This window comes from Haemaphysalis longicornis, unplaced genomic scaffold (assembly GCF_048455015.1).
Source record: "Haemaphysalis longicornis isolate Haplotype H1 unplaced genomic scaffold, Haemaphysalis longicornis Haplotype H1 scaffold_9, whole genome shotgun sequence".
Classification (NCBI taxonomy): Eukaryota; Metazoa; Arthropoda; class Arachnida; order Ixodida; family Ixodidae; genus Haemaphysalis; species Haemaphysalis longicornis.
In genome coordinates this window covers 149,861,385-149,879,370 of record NW_027526460.1, presented here as the reverse complement: position 1 = coordinate 149,879,370, position 17,986 = coordinate 149,861,385, and the positions used below count along the sequence as shown (strand labels likewise).

At 44.0% G+C, this 17,986-nt stretch overlaps 1 protein-coding gene across 1 annotated transcript in view; it reads left to right on the top strand.

Moving 5' to 3' along the window:
- The first annotated feature begins 2,672 nt into the window (after positions 1 to 2,672).
- LOC144151985 (luciferin 4-monooxygenase-like) overlaps positions 2,673 to 17,986 on the top strand; it is a 146,706-nt gene continuing 131,392 nt past the window's right edge. Inside the window, exons 1-2 of the mRNA XM_077683169.1 lie at positions 2,673 to 2,773; positions 16,035 to 16,228. Coding sequence (XP_077539295.1) covers positions 16,106 to 16,228 — 123 coding nt within the window. The 5' untranslated portion in view covers positions 2,673 to 2,773; positions 16,035 to 16,105. The remainder of the gene's footprint in view (positions 2,774 to 16,034; positions 16,229 to 17,986) is intronic.

Below are 17,986 nucleotides of genomic sequence, written 5' to 3'. Positions count from 1 at the left end.
TTACGCTAAATGGCAAAACATATAACGCTTGCATTGCCACAACAATGTAGATTTCGCGGTAGTTCTACCTGTAATCGTTATAGTAGGGTAAATGAAGATCATTTGTGGAACAAAATTTTGAATAAATAAAAAAGTAAGGAAAATATAAAAACATACATAAAATGACGAACCATGTAACGCCCTGCATTTCCACAATATTGCAAATTTCGCGAAAGTTTCTCTTCTCATCATCATGAAAGCTTCAATGCAGATAATTTGTGGGACAGGATTTAGAGAACCCAGAAATATTGACTGGAGAAAACTCACACATAAGACGAGCGGCATAAGATTGCTACGCATTGGTAGATAATTCTCTGAATTTCTGCAGAATTTTTTCGCCTTATAACTAGCGTCCTTCAAGAAAATAACATGATGTCTGCAACTGGAGTGTTTATTTATTTACTTAGTTTTATTTATTTTCAGAACTGCCAGTCTCATTCCGAGTCCATAACAGGTGGGCGTACGGGTTGTACGTGCAGGTGGTACAATCCGTAAATATCAGCCTAGAAAGCATAAACTGGAATGTAGTGCAATGACAGTCATCAGAAAGTACCTGAGCTCAAAATGTACAAATTATTATTTTTTTAATTATAGTTCGGAAGACTCCGGCGCTGAAGTCCTTGAACAAGACACGTGTAACACTTATAACATATACACACTCATAACAAGAAGCATACCTAAATCACACTTTCTAACTTCAGACAACGCAGAAAAACCAAGAGCAAAAAGTAGAGAAATTGTGCATGAAATATCGTGGTACAATGGGAAATGACAGCGAACGTGTTATACTGCCTCTGGGAATGCGAGTGTTACTGCGTTGACAGAACATACTTCGAAATGTTTAGGCAAAGTCGGATAACAATTGCGCATTTGTAAAGGAGGAATCTAAACAATTCCTATACGTATAGCTAGTTGAAAAACGAAGAGCTTGAATGGGCAATTGCGGTAGCAGTGTAATTTCAATTTGTGTGTTTGTGCATGGCTATGCCGGAGTCTGATGGACGGATGTACAATGATCAGACAATTTTATAATGGTTGTGAAGTAGCTGAAAAATAAATTTGATGCGTGCTTGTTTACCTCAAATCACTAGTGTTTTCTCTAATCGCCGAGCTTGCTAACATATTTGTGGGGGAATCAGTGAGCATATATTTGTTGCAGATAAATCGTGCTGCCTTGCTCTATATGTTCTAGCTTTTGAACGTTAGTGGCTGTATAAGGAAACCATACTGTGATAGCATATTCTATCACCGGTCTTAAGTAAGTAGTATAGTCTATAACCTTGGTTGATTGAGGGGCCCACCAAAGGCATCTGCGAAGACAAAAGAGCTTACGCAGAACCACTGAAGTAATAGTAGTAATGTGGGTATCTCATCTGAGGTTTGAGGTAATCGTGACGCCAAAATATTTCTGTTTGTGGTGCCTCTAATACTGTAATGATAGTGAAGAGCTTCCTTCTTTAGGGCTATCGTCATGCAAACTGTTTTTGGGGGTAAATCGACATTTGCCATATGTCGCACCAGTTGTAAAGATGGCTTAAAGAATCAGTGACCGCAAGGGGATCTGAATGACTCTTGATTTGTTTGTAAATAAAACAGTCGTCGGCTAAGAGCATAATATTTCAAGAGATCTTGTCTGTGATATCGTTAATAAACATTAGAAATAACAAAGGCGCAAAACGAAGCATTATGGTACTCCTGACGGAAGAGGCAGGGTTTCTGAGTGTACTTGGTCATGGAGGACCTATTGAAGCGGTCAGTTAATAGGCCTTTAACCCAATACGTTAATATTCCATTTCCAATAGCACTTCAAAGTTTTACAATAGACTTGTTGTAACATACAGGGTCAGATAATTTAGCAATGTATTGTAGTATAATATCCGTTTGCGCAGTTGGTAATAGACAGTGCTAAATCACGAACAACTTCTGTTACTTGCGTGATAGTCGATAATCTGCTGTGAAACCCGTGCTGGTTAGATGATACAATGCGCTTCGTCTCTGAGAAAACGGTTGAGTGTTTCAAGATTATATGTTCTAATATTTTGTATGACGTGCTGGTTAAAGATATTGGCCAAAAATTTGACGAATTAGTGCTATGTTTTGCTTGAGAATTGATGCTATTTTAGCTTTTTTCGAGTCCTCTGGAAGGTTTGATGCGGCGTGAGATTTGCGAAAAACCAAACCCAGATATTTGCTGCCCCATTCGGCATATCGCTTAAGCAAAGGATTGTGGACGTCGTCTGGTACAGAAGAATTTTTTGTGTCTAGTGTACGTTACCCCAGATAAAATGCGCAGGAAAGACACTCGGTTCGCAAGAGGAATCGGACACCCATTTCACATATACCGCAGAAAATGGGTCAAGAGCAAAAACAGATCTAAAGTTTCATTACAGCTCGTCAGTGCAGTCATAACAAGGGCACCGCTGGCGAATTCCAACAGCTTTGCTACAATTCAGACCTTTTGAAAAAAAAAAAAAAAAACTACAGTACTTCTGCTCTTTCTGCTTTATTTTGCTCTGAAAAGTGTTCGGCGGTATTGAGTGACGTGTAGCGACGCGTGCTTGAAGCGCGCCAGACAACGCTTATCACGTTAAACGACGGGGGGGGGGGGGGGGGGCGGGGGGCATGAGGTCCTGTATAAGAGACTAGAATCGCTTCGTGAGCATTGTTTGTAGCTCTCCAGAAGGACCCCTGGTTACCTGTCCGGTCAGAGCCCTTGCTGCAGAAGCTCACTTAGGTAAGTTTCTTACGAACAACTTGCGCATGTGTTTTGATATATTATACGGGCCATCGCAAAATAATAATTGTACCTCTAAAATCAACATGGGTTCCGATACCAGCGAATCTGCAGAACTGAATAGCATCAATTAGTAACTCACCTCAATGTGCCGTGCTTCGTGGTAGCCGGAGATCTACTCATCTTTCGAAAGCTCGTGGTCATCTTCACCATGACCATCGAACAAAACGTTCACAGCCCCAAATTCAGGAGATTCCGCCCAGTGAGGCAGTGCACTAAAGGTGAATTTTTTCAGCCGTTATACGCCGAGAGCAAAGTGTGACTTCTCGGTTGTTGTTTAGGCCTACCGCGTAGGCCTGCTCTGACCCCTGCTTGGCTGAATCTCATCTACTCAGTATATCACCCCACGTAACTATGGTTGGCATTTTTAAAGGAAGTATATAACGACAACAACACCGGTGTTCGTCAACGATTGGGGAATTTATAGCAGATAACAATTTTGAAACGAAAGTTCTCAATATGCTGAGTGTACCCTGTACCTAATTCAACATTACAATTATTAGGGCGAAATGCTTCAGTTCCCCATTGTGCGAAAAATCGCTGTTGTTGGCCTGGTTGTCTGTGTAGAAAATGGCCACCGTTGTATAAAGTAAACGAATTAAAAAAATGGGTGCGATCTGGTGGGATTTGAGCTCGTAACTACACAGTAGGAGCCAGCTCTGTGCAAACTTCGCTCCATGGTTCGCGGCAATATTGTCACGTGGCCACATACGACGCAGTTGTCTTAAAGGAAAACAAGTTTATTAGAGCGAACTTGTGCTCCCCTAACAACTCAAAGAATACCGGCGGAAAAACAGCAGTCAACAAAGTGACGTGCGAATGCGAGCCTCGGCGATTTGAATGCCGCGGCGTCCGCTCTGCAGGCGTATATCTTTCGGCACGAGTGTTTCTGGAACCGTCGATTTACATCCACAACATTGTAGATCAGAGAAGATCATTCTGGGCAAGTGACGTTAAGACGAAACAGTCTGCTTATCTAAATGAGATAGCCCGCGCGGCATAAAAATAAAGAATGGAAGACGCGCTTCGCTTGGGACACAGATAACAGAGCCGGGCGTGGCCGGACAGTAAAAACAAACAATAAATAAACAAACCCATACATGGCTCGCGGCAATATCCGCTTTTCTTTGTTCATCGCCGTCAATTTTATCCGCCACCAAATGATTCCGGTTTAAAACCACCGAGAAGACCTTGGCTGCGGAACACTACTAACAGGGCCATAAGTTGCAATGCTACTAAACTCATGAAGAAGTTCACTTTTGCTCAAACTATATCTGATGCACTCACTTGAGCAGTAGTCTCAGCGAAGAGTCTGAGCGAAAAAGCAAGACAATGCCCCGGCCGCGGCGGCCACTTTTATGATGGAGGCGAAAACCAAAACCTTCCGTGTGTACGAGATTTCGGCGCACGTTTAAGATCCCCAGATGGTCAAAATTAACCCGGGGCGCTCTACTACGGCGCGCCTCATCACCTGGGTTCCGTCGGCGCGCTACACCCCACAATCAATCAAGACAGTGTAAACACGTCAATGTCTTAGTGCCTTGCATCCATTCCAATGCATCACATTGCATACTGGCCCCGCAAGGTCTCAGCTTGGCAATTATCCGGCAGGAGCCGCTGGACGTGTGTCATGTTTAAACGATCGCTTCTTAAAGTACTATGCAGGACGTTTAAAAAAATGGCACGTTATTAGTCAACGAAGAGGTGCGCTATTGTCTCTGGTTTCTTACAGGGAAGGCATTCTTTGAACAAAGGTGCGAACAATTGTTAGTTTTGATGTAAGGTTCAACTGGTTGTGTTTGCCTGCTCCATTTAAATGAAACTCTGCACTGAGGCTGGCACGATCATGCTCTTTAGCTGTCAAAGAATACTTTCGCAGGGCCCGCAGCGTACAAAGATTGATACGATGGCACGGGGACAGCATCTCATTCAGAAACGTGGCTACGGATTTCCTTTGATACGATGAGAATGCAAACCACACGCTCAAAAGTCTAATAGCCCTGAACTATTTTTGGATGACATTTTATAAGGCCAAATGTGCCATCACTTCAGTATGCATTGAGGATGTAGTCGTAAAGAAGTTGTAATACGTATCGCCAGGCTTTCGCCTTCACAGCACGTAGGCACGTAGATTCTGAGCGATTTTAACGCAAAAATTACCACTTGATATTTTCGACATGGCGGTGACACGGGACTAGCGCTCGTCCCGTGTCACCGCCTTTTTCTTGTGTCCTCGTTTTAGTGCGCTTTTTTACCATGCCGAAGTCCCATCACCAACTAGCCCAAATTTCTGCCCTGAATTGATATTTTCTGCGCTTTAAAACACTTCGCGCATTTTCTTCGCTCGAAGCAGACTTTCTTCGCTCTGCACACTGCACAGAGTGGGAATTGAACGCCCATTTTTTTTTATTATTTTGTGATATGTTTATTTCGGAATGCAATTAGGCACCTCACATCCACTACACTACTGTGAATCAGCTAAAAACATTGTCGTCGAAACACGGCGTTCACATCCTGCAAAGAGCAATAGAAGACTTCGTTAGCACACTTCTCTAATCTGTACCAATCTCATAACGTACAGATGGTTTGGTGCATTTGTGCATCACTGGTTGCATTCATTCCTTTCAGGAAAAGGGGCTCCGTGTTTTTTGTCACTTCCTCCCTTTACAAGAGCGCAAGGGCAATAATGTTTATTTCAGCCTTCACAGCCCTGACACCTGACTGAAATGTTATTGGGTCCCTTGTAATGCCGGCGTTCTAGCAGCGCAACTTGTGAAAGCCTTGTGTGCAACGCCAACCTGAGCGAAAGGCCAAAGCAGCGACACAGACGAGCGCGCCTCCTTACTCTTAAGCGTTTCCTGGGTACCAGCAGATTGGCTGGTGATGTCCAAAGAACGCTAAGCGCGCAATAATAAAAGGAGGCAAGTTATTCTTGCTGGCAGACACGTTCCTAGCACTTCGTAAGACGCCTCCTGCCAAATCCGTTCCATTATTCCTCAGCATAATGCCAATCTCTGCGAACGCAGAGTACGTTCTCTCCCAAAAGATTCCGCTATAATAACACGTGCTCAGAGTTATCTAGCCGCTTAAGAAAGCGCAGGCTCAACTCTTGCCATGTTTCCCACTCCGTGCCAAGTGGGCCCTTAAACTATCCAACATACCGCGTGGTGGCCTGCTACTATCCCGACATGTCAGCTGCAGGCGTTGTTGCGAAAACTGAAAACGCCAATGGGCCTTGAAAACGCCTTCAGTGCGGAAGACGCTGGCCGAAAAATAAAAGACGACGTTAGCCAAGCTTCTCTGACCTAACTTCGCTAACTCTGATATTAACCGCGAAGTGGTCAAACGTTCCTCAATCGCAAGGCTAAGCTTCATGGAATTTCTCAAAGCGAGCAGATCAATTCCGGTTGGCGCCAGTTCAATTTTGCCCTGTTCCGCGGCTGGCGTCATCTATTAGAGCACTTTTTTTTACTTTTAAACTTGTAGCTCTGTCACAAACGGTGCGGTGGGCGCTTTCTGTATTTTGACGGCCAAACACTTTTTAAGGCGTTTTTTCATTTGCTATCGAAAAACTCAGAAAGCAAGTTTATTTAATTAAAAAATGCAAATATGTATTGATGTCATGCCTAACAAGTTTGCGTAATGTTTTCTGTTTTTCTCAAAAATATTAACAAGTAAACATTGCCACCAGACTAAGTATTCTAAAAATACCTTGCCTATATAAAAATTGCTCAAGAATGCGTTCAACTTGCTGCACGTGTGCTTGACGCTTGCTCTCCCCCTCACTAGTCTATGCCCTCTCCACATTGCTGCGCCCGCGTTACCACGTCTCGTCCCATGCAATCCTCGACCAAGAAGAGCGTCATTGTTCCTGGTCGAGGAGCTCTTTAGGAATCGGCATTTTCGGACTTCAGCGCAATAGCGACGTTCAAATATCTTTAGCGGCGTTCAAAACGAGTACTAGCTCCAACCTTGCATTGGGATCATTGACGCAGTGGGCAAATTCAACAACGTCGTCAAGGTAAACTAAGCAGGCTTTCCGCTTTAGACCAGTTAGTATACTGCATATAAGTGTGGAAGGTTGTTTATGCTAAGCACAGCCCAAACAGCTTTGTTTTCAGCTCGCAGGGTCCGTCTGCTATTACAAACACAGTCTTCTCGCCGTCTTTGTCTTGAACCCCAATTTGCCAGAAGCGAATATCTAGTTTCATGGAAGACAGGTACATCGCATGACAGAAGTGGTCAATTGAATGCTATGTTCTTAGAAACGACCCAACGTCTGTTTTCGCAATTTCGTTGAGCTGTCGGTATGCTAATCCGTTTTCATAAAATCCTAATCTGTTTTCACAAAACAAACTAGAGCAGCCGGGTCACTCTGTGACAACTGCACAAAGACGCCACAAAGCATGCCTTCAAATTGTTTGCGGAAATTCTTACGTCGTGTGAAGACAAATGGTAAGGTGACTTTTGCGTTGTAAAGGCTTAATGTTCCGTTAAGATCTGGTGCTCTCCAACGGTTGTCTGGAGTATATGCGAATTCGCGAAAAAAATTTGCAGCAACGGAGCAAAGTCATTAACCAAGCGATGTTTGTCGCCACAGCGGCAGGTTCTAGATGTCACAAGGTTCAGGATGTCACTGGAATGGCGTTGAACATAGGAGGCACACAACCATCTCTGGCTTCATAAATTCGCTGAGGAATGGCATAAATGCGACATGTTCAGGATCCAATGCAGCACTGTGAAAGTTTTGAGCACAGTCAACAATAGTTGTCGCTAGTTGTGGTAATACCAATGGGTTTTCATACAGAGACGCTGCGGTTAAGAACAACGCTCAGGTCGCTCTCCGCTGTAGCATGTTCATACAAAATTGCATGTTGATGCCAAATTGCATGTTGATACAAAATAGTGATTATGTCGCTTTCGGCGGTGCCGAAAATTTGTGTTCATCGGCATCCTTGCAGCAGCACGTTGTTCAGGACTTGGTTGTGGCGTCACATCAAGGTCAGCGCTAGGCAAGTTATCTTTTTTGGCTTCTTATAAATACATTATTCCATCGCTTTTGTTCGAAAAGCACCGTTGTTGGTCAATGAGGGGCCAATTACGAAGAACGCAGCACATAGAGTGGTTCCGCTTACTGAGGTGTGCAATGTGCACGTTCCACTTTACGTTGTGAAGTGACCTCCTCGTGTAGGTAGGTGGGAATCATCCAAACTTGTAGGCTTTTCCTGACTCCACGCAAATGGTCCGCACACAACTTAAGAGGAAGCGCTTGTGTCTGGCAGTGAAACGGTTTCCCGGCCACCCAGATACAGTGGAAGATAGGAAGTACTGTTGTTCAAGCAATGCTTGAGCTTTGCGTTGTATCGCGTCTGGCTCTTGTTGACTCTTGCGTGCTCCGCATGACAGTCGTGTTCATGTGAGGCTTGTTCTCTCTAGCTATGCATTCCGGCGTGTGGGGATCCCCGTGTTTTGTGTGAAGCCATGGGAAAGCCGAAACGAAGGCCTTTGGGCAAACAGTGAAACATGGTATTCGGTGCATCGGTCGTGTTGCAGGGTTTGCGTTATTTTGATGTAACTAAATACACACACCAGGTGCACCTGCCGTATGTTTGTCCGGCGTTGGCGGGAAGACCTCCTAGGTGCAACGCCCGTGACGAACCGTGATCGCGCTGAGACCTGTAGCAATGGAGCGACAAAGAACTGCGCAAATGCACGGGGACTCGGCTGTGTTGGTAGAGGTATTCTATATTTCGTTCGGGCCGTGGTGTAAGATATACTTTTAGATGAGGACATGGTTTTCAAAACAAGCATTTACTCGTCGTTCTAATAAAGCGGCCAAATAGACGCAGCTGGGAACGTTGACTGCAGCACCCTGTATCGCGAGAGCAAAGAGGCTGTAAGAGAGCCAGCCGCACGGAATTCGGCTTTTTTAGGCTTCACATTGGGCCTTCTCGGCAGCTTTCGTAACCGGTCGTTTGCTCGCCGTGGCTTGGACGATTTACCGACCGATGGAGCAGGGCGATAATTTGTGGAAAACCGCACGAAAAAGTATGCGCTCGCCGAAGTGTTGCCTCGTGCTCTGGGCAGGTGGTTTGTGTCGGTAACAATCAACAAAACAGATAAAACACTAAACCGCGGTGAATGTGGGCCAAGGTAGCAGTTGAACACCCACGCCATGATATTTAATGCTGCCACAAGAATAAAATGGTGTGTAAATGCTATGTAAAGGGCTGCAACGCCGCTACACCCTGTAGCTGCAAGGAAAACGGGACATAATTTAACCTTTTCAGAGATCGTAAGCAATTCAATAATTGCTCTACAGCAGTTCCCCGAAAACAACGATACTACTTGCAATCGGCATTCCTCTGAGAGTGCGGTTGGGCGAAACGGTACTTTTGGGAGCTTGTAGGCGAGCTGGTAATCTACGTCGAAGAGGTGCACGGTAGCTAAAAATGCAGTACCGTCGATGTTACCGTTGCACATAGCCCTGTAGCTACTCAGTACTACCAGCGACACCGAGGACGCGTCCGCTGGCGGAACAGCGGCGACTGCGCTAATCGTAAATGATGTTGCACAACTTAGGTAAATTCATGCACGACGCAGCGGACACGAAGCGATGTTGTCGAAATCACTGGCGCGGCTCAATCTTCAGAGGATCTTCGGCGCGGGTCTAAAGGAACTTAGGACGCCCGCACTCACGCAGCTGTTTCAACAACACGGGCAAAATAGCACGTCAAGTTCGCGTTGTGTGAGCTCACAAGGTGAGCGCACACAAACAGCCTTTCTTTACGCGCATACCTCTGGTGCATTCGAACAACCTTGCTTCGGTTAGTCGTTGGGGAAGGCAAGTGAAATCTAGGACGCTAGAAAGTCAGGAGTTCTGCCACCAAATGATCTTTCAATCTAAAGTCAACGCTCGGCGCCACCAACTTAAAATGAGAGCTTTTTGAATCACTGTATATCAACACCTAAAAGTGTATCTTACACCGTGGTTCGGGGCTTTTCCGAGTCGCTGGCATGGTACGTCGGCGGGAAAGAATCGCTGGCTTTGGCTTTTCAACGGGCAGCGATGGATGACACACGGCTTCTCTGCGGCAGTAGCCACATGTTGGTCTTTCTAGGTCTTTGGGTTTGGTTCCGCAGATCGTCAAGCGTGCGCCAATAGACGGTGGTACTACATGGACTTCTGGCGACGATCGGTAGATAGGCCGCAAAAGCTAACAGCAACAGAGCCGTTCATGGCCTCCGGTCCTCGCGTAGTGCTGGCACACGAGATTCACCTAGTGCAAATTGCACTTCTGGCATCGCCTCGGTAAGGGTATTGGGTGTTCCATTCGCGAAGGTGTCCTCGTACCAAGCTCTATCGCCTTTATCATTAGGTTGCTAGTATGGTGAACGAGCGGCGAGCGAGAGAACTGCAATGGTGTTGACGACAAAGAGCCCAGAGAAAAATATACCTGGGTTACTGCATGGTAAAAAATGAACAGCAACGATACGGTATGCACAGCCCTGCAGGCGAGCTTACAACATGACTTTAGTGGATCAGAGCTCCTACGAAAGCCCTAAGAGATCTCACCTGGGTCCCTGACAAGGTGAAATTTATGCACAGAAGCGCCAACTGTTCCACTGACTTGCGGCGTTATGTGCATGACCCAAAAAAGGTGGAAATACAAAGGAACACCCTTTTGTGGCATCGTGATAGCCGGCGCAAGTTGAGTCTCAGAGAGGCGGAAACGGGGGATCTCGCATGTGGAGTCACTTCGTAGAAGCAGGCCTCAAGACGACGACGCTAGAAGCAGTCTGTTCCGGATTTCGCATCAGCCGCCGGCGTAAATCATCGCCAAAGAGGGCCTGCGCGGCAGAGATGATCCGTCTTTTCTTAACTTGTTGGAAGAGGGCGAGCTTTATCGCAACGCACGAAACTTCCCCTCACTACACCAAACTTGTGTCGCGCGCGCACAGGGTAGCAGCGGGTTAAATCAAAACAGGGTTTAATGTTAAGTCGTCGCTCTGAAGCACCTTCTTTTTCTCCACTCATACCCTCAAGGATTGTTTCACGCAAGCTTTCCGACAAGGTTATCAAGGAATGGTAGTCATTTTCTCTATTTCTGTGACTTTCCCACCTTACAAGCAGTAAGCGCATGCTCAGGGTCATTTGCTTTACGAAAGCGTGCTGTCTTGGATAGGGTTCCGGTTGTTGGTGAACATTCGGGATTCTCTAATCGATCCTGGACTGTGCCTATCAAATTTTCCCTACAGTTTCTTTCTGTTTCAATTGGAAATGTCCATCCGCTCAAATTTTCCAACCATTGTTCTGGATAATTAATCAGAAGGTGTATATAAAACGATGTTGGCTCCCGTGGCGGCAGCAGGAATATATGTTGCCAATAAGAAGCGTTGGCAGTGGTGGCAGTCTAAAACATTTCATTGGTGACAGTCTAAATCATCGCAAAACATTTATTCGAAGGCCGACACACGGAAGAGACGTTGACGACAAAACACCCAAAGGGCCCAGATGCTTATTTCTCTGTTCGACCTAATAATCACGGGGTGGTGCTGGCAGCAGTCGTGAACCCTGTCACATTTGTGCACATATTGGCAATAGCCCTGCACCGAGTATTTACAGTGCACCGAACACTACAGAGTTTAATATTTAGTAAAATTTGTGCAACACGAAAGGTTGGCGTAGATGAAGCAAGATGAAGCACCTGAATGCGATGTATAGGTGAATGGGAAAAATGTGTTTAGAAATGCGTACCCCACGAAATTAGTTCTTCAGTTGTTCATCTGGGTCATTTGGCTGCCTTAGTAAGGTTCTACCGATTAGGGTGAACAGCAATTCCGACTGACGAAGTGGTTTTCTGGATCAGACGTTTCGGTGAACATACCGTAAGCAAAAAGCGAGAACGTTATTGCAATCCGCATTCCCCTCATATTTGCGCCGAACGTGAGTAGGCTTACCGAGCGATTTCCTGTCTACGCTAGGTGTCCGCTATTATCCGTGCTTATCAAGCGTCTGTAGATAAATTCTCCAATACCGACCGGAAATGATCGTCAGCGTGAAGCTTCAATGTGGCTCACAGGCTACTAAACTGCGCACTGTATAGAGCCAGATGTACAAAGCTGTTATTGCATTAAGGTCTATTTCAGAATAGAGGGGCGGTGACCGCGCCAGCGAGTACCCGGTGACTTTGGCCGCACAAGCGATAATGGCCTCTTGGCCCGCCGACTCGGATCTGCTTTTAAGCCCTCGCACAGTGCTCAGCGTGTAAATATGGGGGAATGGTAATGAAATAGGCGGAATCGCAGGCTCTCGTATAATAATAAGAAAATGATATGTACTTTTAACAAGCGCCGCTATTGCGGCATCAAGTCCGTCCTGTGCTACAATTTGTTGGTATCTTTGTGCGTCGCGAAGTCAGGAAACTCTGTAGCCGTGCGCATAACTGACGGCGTCGCAATCCCATCAAATCCCTTCTCCAACAGAACAAAAATGTGCAATTGTACCACCACTTGAAGAGGGAGACAGAACTAGGTCTCCCTCTTCAAGGCTGTTATTACTCAAAGGGCCCGGATACTGGAAATTGCCAACCTATACTTAAAGAGGTTGACTGGTATGATTTTCGACGAAATCATTGGAACACCGCAAAAAATAGTTGATATCGATGGCTCCTTCTCAGATCTTGTGCCGATACAATGGAGTGTACGGTGAGGGAGCATCTTACGACCTTTTTTTTTTAAATCTACATAAATTACGTGTTCAGAATAAACCATGGCGTTGCTTTTTTTATATATGCTGATCTTTCCAGCATATTTATACGAGGAAACTCGGGGTCGAGGACGCTAGTGATATAAATTTTGGATGAAAAAAATGAAAGAGATGGACTAAAAATCCCCTGAAAGTAAACACAAGCAAAATCAAAGTTCAAACATTGAGGCGTACAAATAGGAACGTAAAATTACGCTGTTCATTTCCCGGAGTTTGACCTCGCTTGATATTGTACCCAGCATTATAACCTGAGGAGTTGTCTTCCAAGAAGCCCTTTCCTGATTGAACACAGCGATACCATAGTAAATACATTATACATCGTGCCTAGTCTAGCGAAATCAACTGATCCTTCCGCGAAACATACTGTAGTGAATTTACAATGCCTTATTTTCCTTAAGAATCTAATACTGTCATTTTGTTGGGGCGTCTATTACTGAAGAAAACAGGCAAAATAATTATTCTCTAGAGAAAATGTTGCTACATGCGGTAAGGAACGTGCCTTCCCATTACCACATCTGAATTTTTGTTGAAAAGTACGCCGTACTAGCTTTTGAAAAAGCAAATAACTAGAGATAAACTAAAGCCTCTTAACCAGAAAAGAATTGCAAATATGTACTTTTGACGAAAGTAGCCAACCTGAAAAAGGATTTTCAACGTTATAAAGCAACCCGCCGCGGTGGCTCAGTGGCTAAGGCGTTCCGCTGCTGAGCACGAGGTCGCGGGTTTGATTCCAGGCCGGGGCGGCCGCTTTTCTGATGAAGGCGAACAGCAATAACGCCCGTGTGTACGAGATTTCGGCGCACGTTAAAGATCCCCAGATGGTCAAAATTAATCCGCAGCCCTCCACTACGGCGCGCCTCATCGCCTGCGTTGCGTCGGCGCGTTAAACCCTACAATCATCATCAACGTTATAAAGCACGGAAATGCGACATTTGGAATTTGAGGACAGGTAGAATAATCTTTGGTGACATATTGTCACGAACCAAAAACGACGCAGTTGTCTTCAAGGAAAACAAGTTTATTGGAGCGAACTGGTGCTCCCCTAACAACTCAAAGAATACACATGCGGCGAAGCAGTAGTTAGCAAAGTGACGTGTGCAAGCGAGCGTTGGTTATTCAAATGCCGCGCCTTCTGCTGTGCAAGCTTTTATCGTTCGGGGCGAGTGTTTCTGTAACCGTCCATTTACATACAGAACATTGTTGATCAGAGAAGATTATTCTTGGCTAGTGACGTTAAGACGAAACAGTCTGCGTATCTGAATGGGATAGCCCGTGCGGCATAAAAATAAATAATGGCAGACGCGCTTCGCTTGGGACACCGATAACAAAGCCGGGGAGTAAAAACACGCAATAAACAAACAAACCCATACATGGTTCGCGGCAATATGCTGGTGAAGGCTTCCAAGGATACTAAAGACACCACCTGAACATAATTTGCAGTTCGAAAGCAGCACTTTTAAAACCGGTCATTCCTTTTTGGAAAGCTACCTCATACTTACAACATACTTTTTCGCGCATGCCCAAGCGTGTCAGTCTATGTATCTCGGCACCCTTTTTTATCATCGGAACTGTTTAGGCTTGAGCCTTGTTCTTTGGCTTAAGCAACAAACACCGAGCGCACGTGATCGTGGACCTCGTGAGGAGCGTCCGGCGTCGTCCAGGTTTCCGCGTCGGCTTGCACCATGTGAGGAGCTCCTGTTTTTGTGTTTGACGTCTTCGGCGCGACGGACACATGGCGCGCCGGTCGTTACACAGAGCCACGTGACGTTTTTTGTTCGGTTGAGGTTGAGAATTCCGGCGAGGGGTCGTTGAGACAGGGAAAAACTTGGAAGGTCGGATGGAGACGACTTAAGGGGACTTGACTCGGTCGGCTGCAACGACGTCTTCTCGGCTGGTATTTTCGAGGGTAACAAGTCTTGTGTTGCCGATCACTGTACGAGGAACATGCATAAACATGTTCTTTCTGCTCCCTCCCTCTTGGGATCCGCTGTCTGGGTAGGGTGACGCTAGGCCTAACCCAACCCCTGGTGTTTCTCCAGCCTGGTACCACTGGTACAAGCTGCGCATATCTTTTACCGATACCTTCGTAGCGCTAACCTATTTTACGTTGTGCGAATTAATGATTATAGCTGCAATTTCGTTCCTTCGTTATTTCCACGTTATCTTGAAATAAATGGTCAATGTTTTTTGGCCAAGCACATTTCAGGGTTCGTTTTGTGGCGCTAATTCATGCGCAGGCCGTGGCGGTACCTGATGGGCTCACGCTTTTTTGTTAGTATGTGTCGAGTAGTATATCTGTTTTGTATATAGTTTTTCGTATGAACGACGCGGTTGAAACTGTATTTTTATAAAATTTTCAATTTCTATTGCCTACGGATTTGTGAAACTCGAATGTAACACGATGTGGGGTAATGGTGCCAAAACAAGAGCCCACTGATCTGGTAAGCTTTCCCTTCATACAGCTTTTTATTTCCGGCCTCAGACATCCTGTAATCTGTATATGACACCACTACATTTTTTCTGCATTTTTAATTGTGCACCGAACGAATGCAAGGGAAACTTTGTATTACCTAATTACAAGACTTCAACTCTGATGCAAACTCAACGAATACGAAGCAGGACTAGGTGATGACCAACATTATACCTGGTGTAAAGTAGCGTATTGATTATCTAGCAAGCAAGTGAACTGAAGATGTGACGCTGTCCTGCTTCGCATAAGTCAAGTGAAAGTGCCGTGTTAGTACGTACGTATATTGAATTACACTGGCCTCGAACGGGCGCTAGCATTTGAGCTTGCTTGCGAGTTCGCGTGTTTGCGGCTGCATGTGTGGGTGCGTGTTAAGGTTGTGTGACCTTTCTTTTAACAGCGGTACTGATGTGCACTACTAAAAATCTACCAGGTGTGTGTATTTCTGTAGCTGAATATGTCCCAGGTATTCCTACTTTGGTTACACAATAAAGAAGTCATTACGGCTCATGTATGTATTTTTCAGTACAGACAACACTTTCTTCAATGTTACCTTTGCAACTAGTTTGAGCAGGAACGCGCAAGCCACTTACCAAATAAATATTTTTAAATAGTAAAATGGTTTGCGCAGCCCCCTGTTATTGAACGTTGCCTCTCCGTCTGGCGATCAGATGACTGTTAATTCGATAGGCTCGGCTTGAGCAAATACGCTAAATATTTTACGTTCTATTTAGAAAACGAGCACTGTTGTCAACCCACCAGGGCAATCATAATTACGTTTATATACATATAAAAGTCTGTTTCGGAGGTCTTACTTCAACTATTCCCAAGAATAAAGCTGTTATCGATGTTACTACTTTATGTAGTAACTTCGATGTCACTACAGCTTATTTGCTATGAGAAGCCATGCAGACTGCTCTTTCATAATGGCTTACGTACCCATTTTTCTCTTCTTTCTCCTTCAGCTGCCAACTCCCGGTGCCGACTGAAAACGCAACCAGTTTTTCCCGGTTGCTAAAAACAGGAAACTGTCAAGATGAAGGCGACGATCAAGGACGGTGTTGTGTACTCGCCATACCCGAAGGTGGATATCCCATCGTGTTCAATCTACACAGCCATGAAGAAGTTCCTCTCCGATACGCCTGACCAGTTGTCTGTGGTGAGAAAGGGATCAACAGCCGAAGCTTTAAATTGTATAACGGTTTAATTGCAAGCCAGCCAGAGTGTGTAGTAATTTTTTGTTTGTAGCAGAGCAGGCGAGATAACGCTGTAGCCGCTTGAAAAAGAACGCCGTGGTTTAAGCACCACATTTTCCTGTACCAGGAAAACGAGCTACTTGTCCTGTAGAAATGCTTAGGTACGAGAACAAGTAGAACATGGCTTTGGAGACAGTACTTTTCATCCGTTCTTAAGAAGGCGCCGTATCTCTGACCGAGGCATAGTTACGCGGAAAGACAAGGGAATTAATTACCAGCCAAGGTGGCTCAGTGGCTATGGTGAGTGGCTATGCTGCTGAGCCGAAAGACCTAAATTGGGATCCTGCCACTGTGGCATGCTATTTACATGAAGGCGCAAATCGAAAATGCCCGTGTGTCGAGATTTTTGTACAGATCAAAGATCCCCCGATGGTCAAAATTAATCCGAAGCCCTCCACTGCGGCGCGCATCATAGCACAGGTGTAGCTTCGGCTCGTTAGGACCCAGAATGAATGAATGAATGAATGAATGAATGAATGAATGAATGAATGATTGAATGCATGAATGAATGAATGGATGAAGGAATGAATGAATGATTGAATGAATGAATGATTGAATGATTGAATGAATGAATGAATGAATGAATGATTGAATGAATGAATGATTGAATGAATGAATGAATGAATGAATGAATTGATGAATGAATGAATGATTGATTGAATGAATGAATGAATGCATGAATGAATGAATAAATGAATGATTGAATGAATGAATGAATGAATGAATGATTGAATGAATGAATGAATCAATGAATGAATGATTGAATGATTGAATGAATGAATGAATGAATTGATGAATGAATGAATGCATGAATGAATGAATAAATGAATGATTGAATGAATGAATGAATGAATGAATGATTGAATGAATGAACGAATCAATGAATGAATGATTGAATGATTGAAAGATTGAATGAATGAATGAATGAATGAATGAATGAATTATTGAATGAATGAATGAAATGAATGATTGAATGGATGAATGAATGATTGAATGAATGATTGAATGATTGAATGAATGAATGAATGAATGAATGAATGAAGGAATGGATGAATGAATGATTGAATGAATGAATGAATGAATGAATGAATGAATGATTGAATGAATGAATTAATGAATGAATGAATGAATGAATGAATGATTGAATGAATGATTGCATGAATTAATGAATGAATGAATGATTTAATGAATGAATGAATGAATGAATGAATGAATGAATGATTGAATGAATGAATGAATGAATGAATGAATGATTGAATGAATGAATGAATGAATGATTCAATGAATGAATGAATGAATCAATGAATGAATGATTGAATGATTGAATGATTGAATGAATGAATGAATGAATGAATGAAATATTGAATGAATGAATGAAATGAATGATTGAATGGATGAATGAATGATTGAATGAATGAATGAATGAATGAATGAATGAATAAATGAATGATTGAATGAATGAATGAATGAATGAATGAATGCATGATTGAATGAATGAATGAATGATTGAATGAATGAAATAATGAATGAATGAATGAATGAATGATTCAATGAATGAATGAATGAATGAATGAATGAATGATTGATCGAATGAATGAATGAATGAATGAATAATTCAATGAATGAATGAATGAATGAATGAATGAATGAATGAATAATTG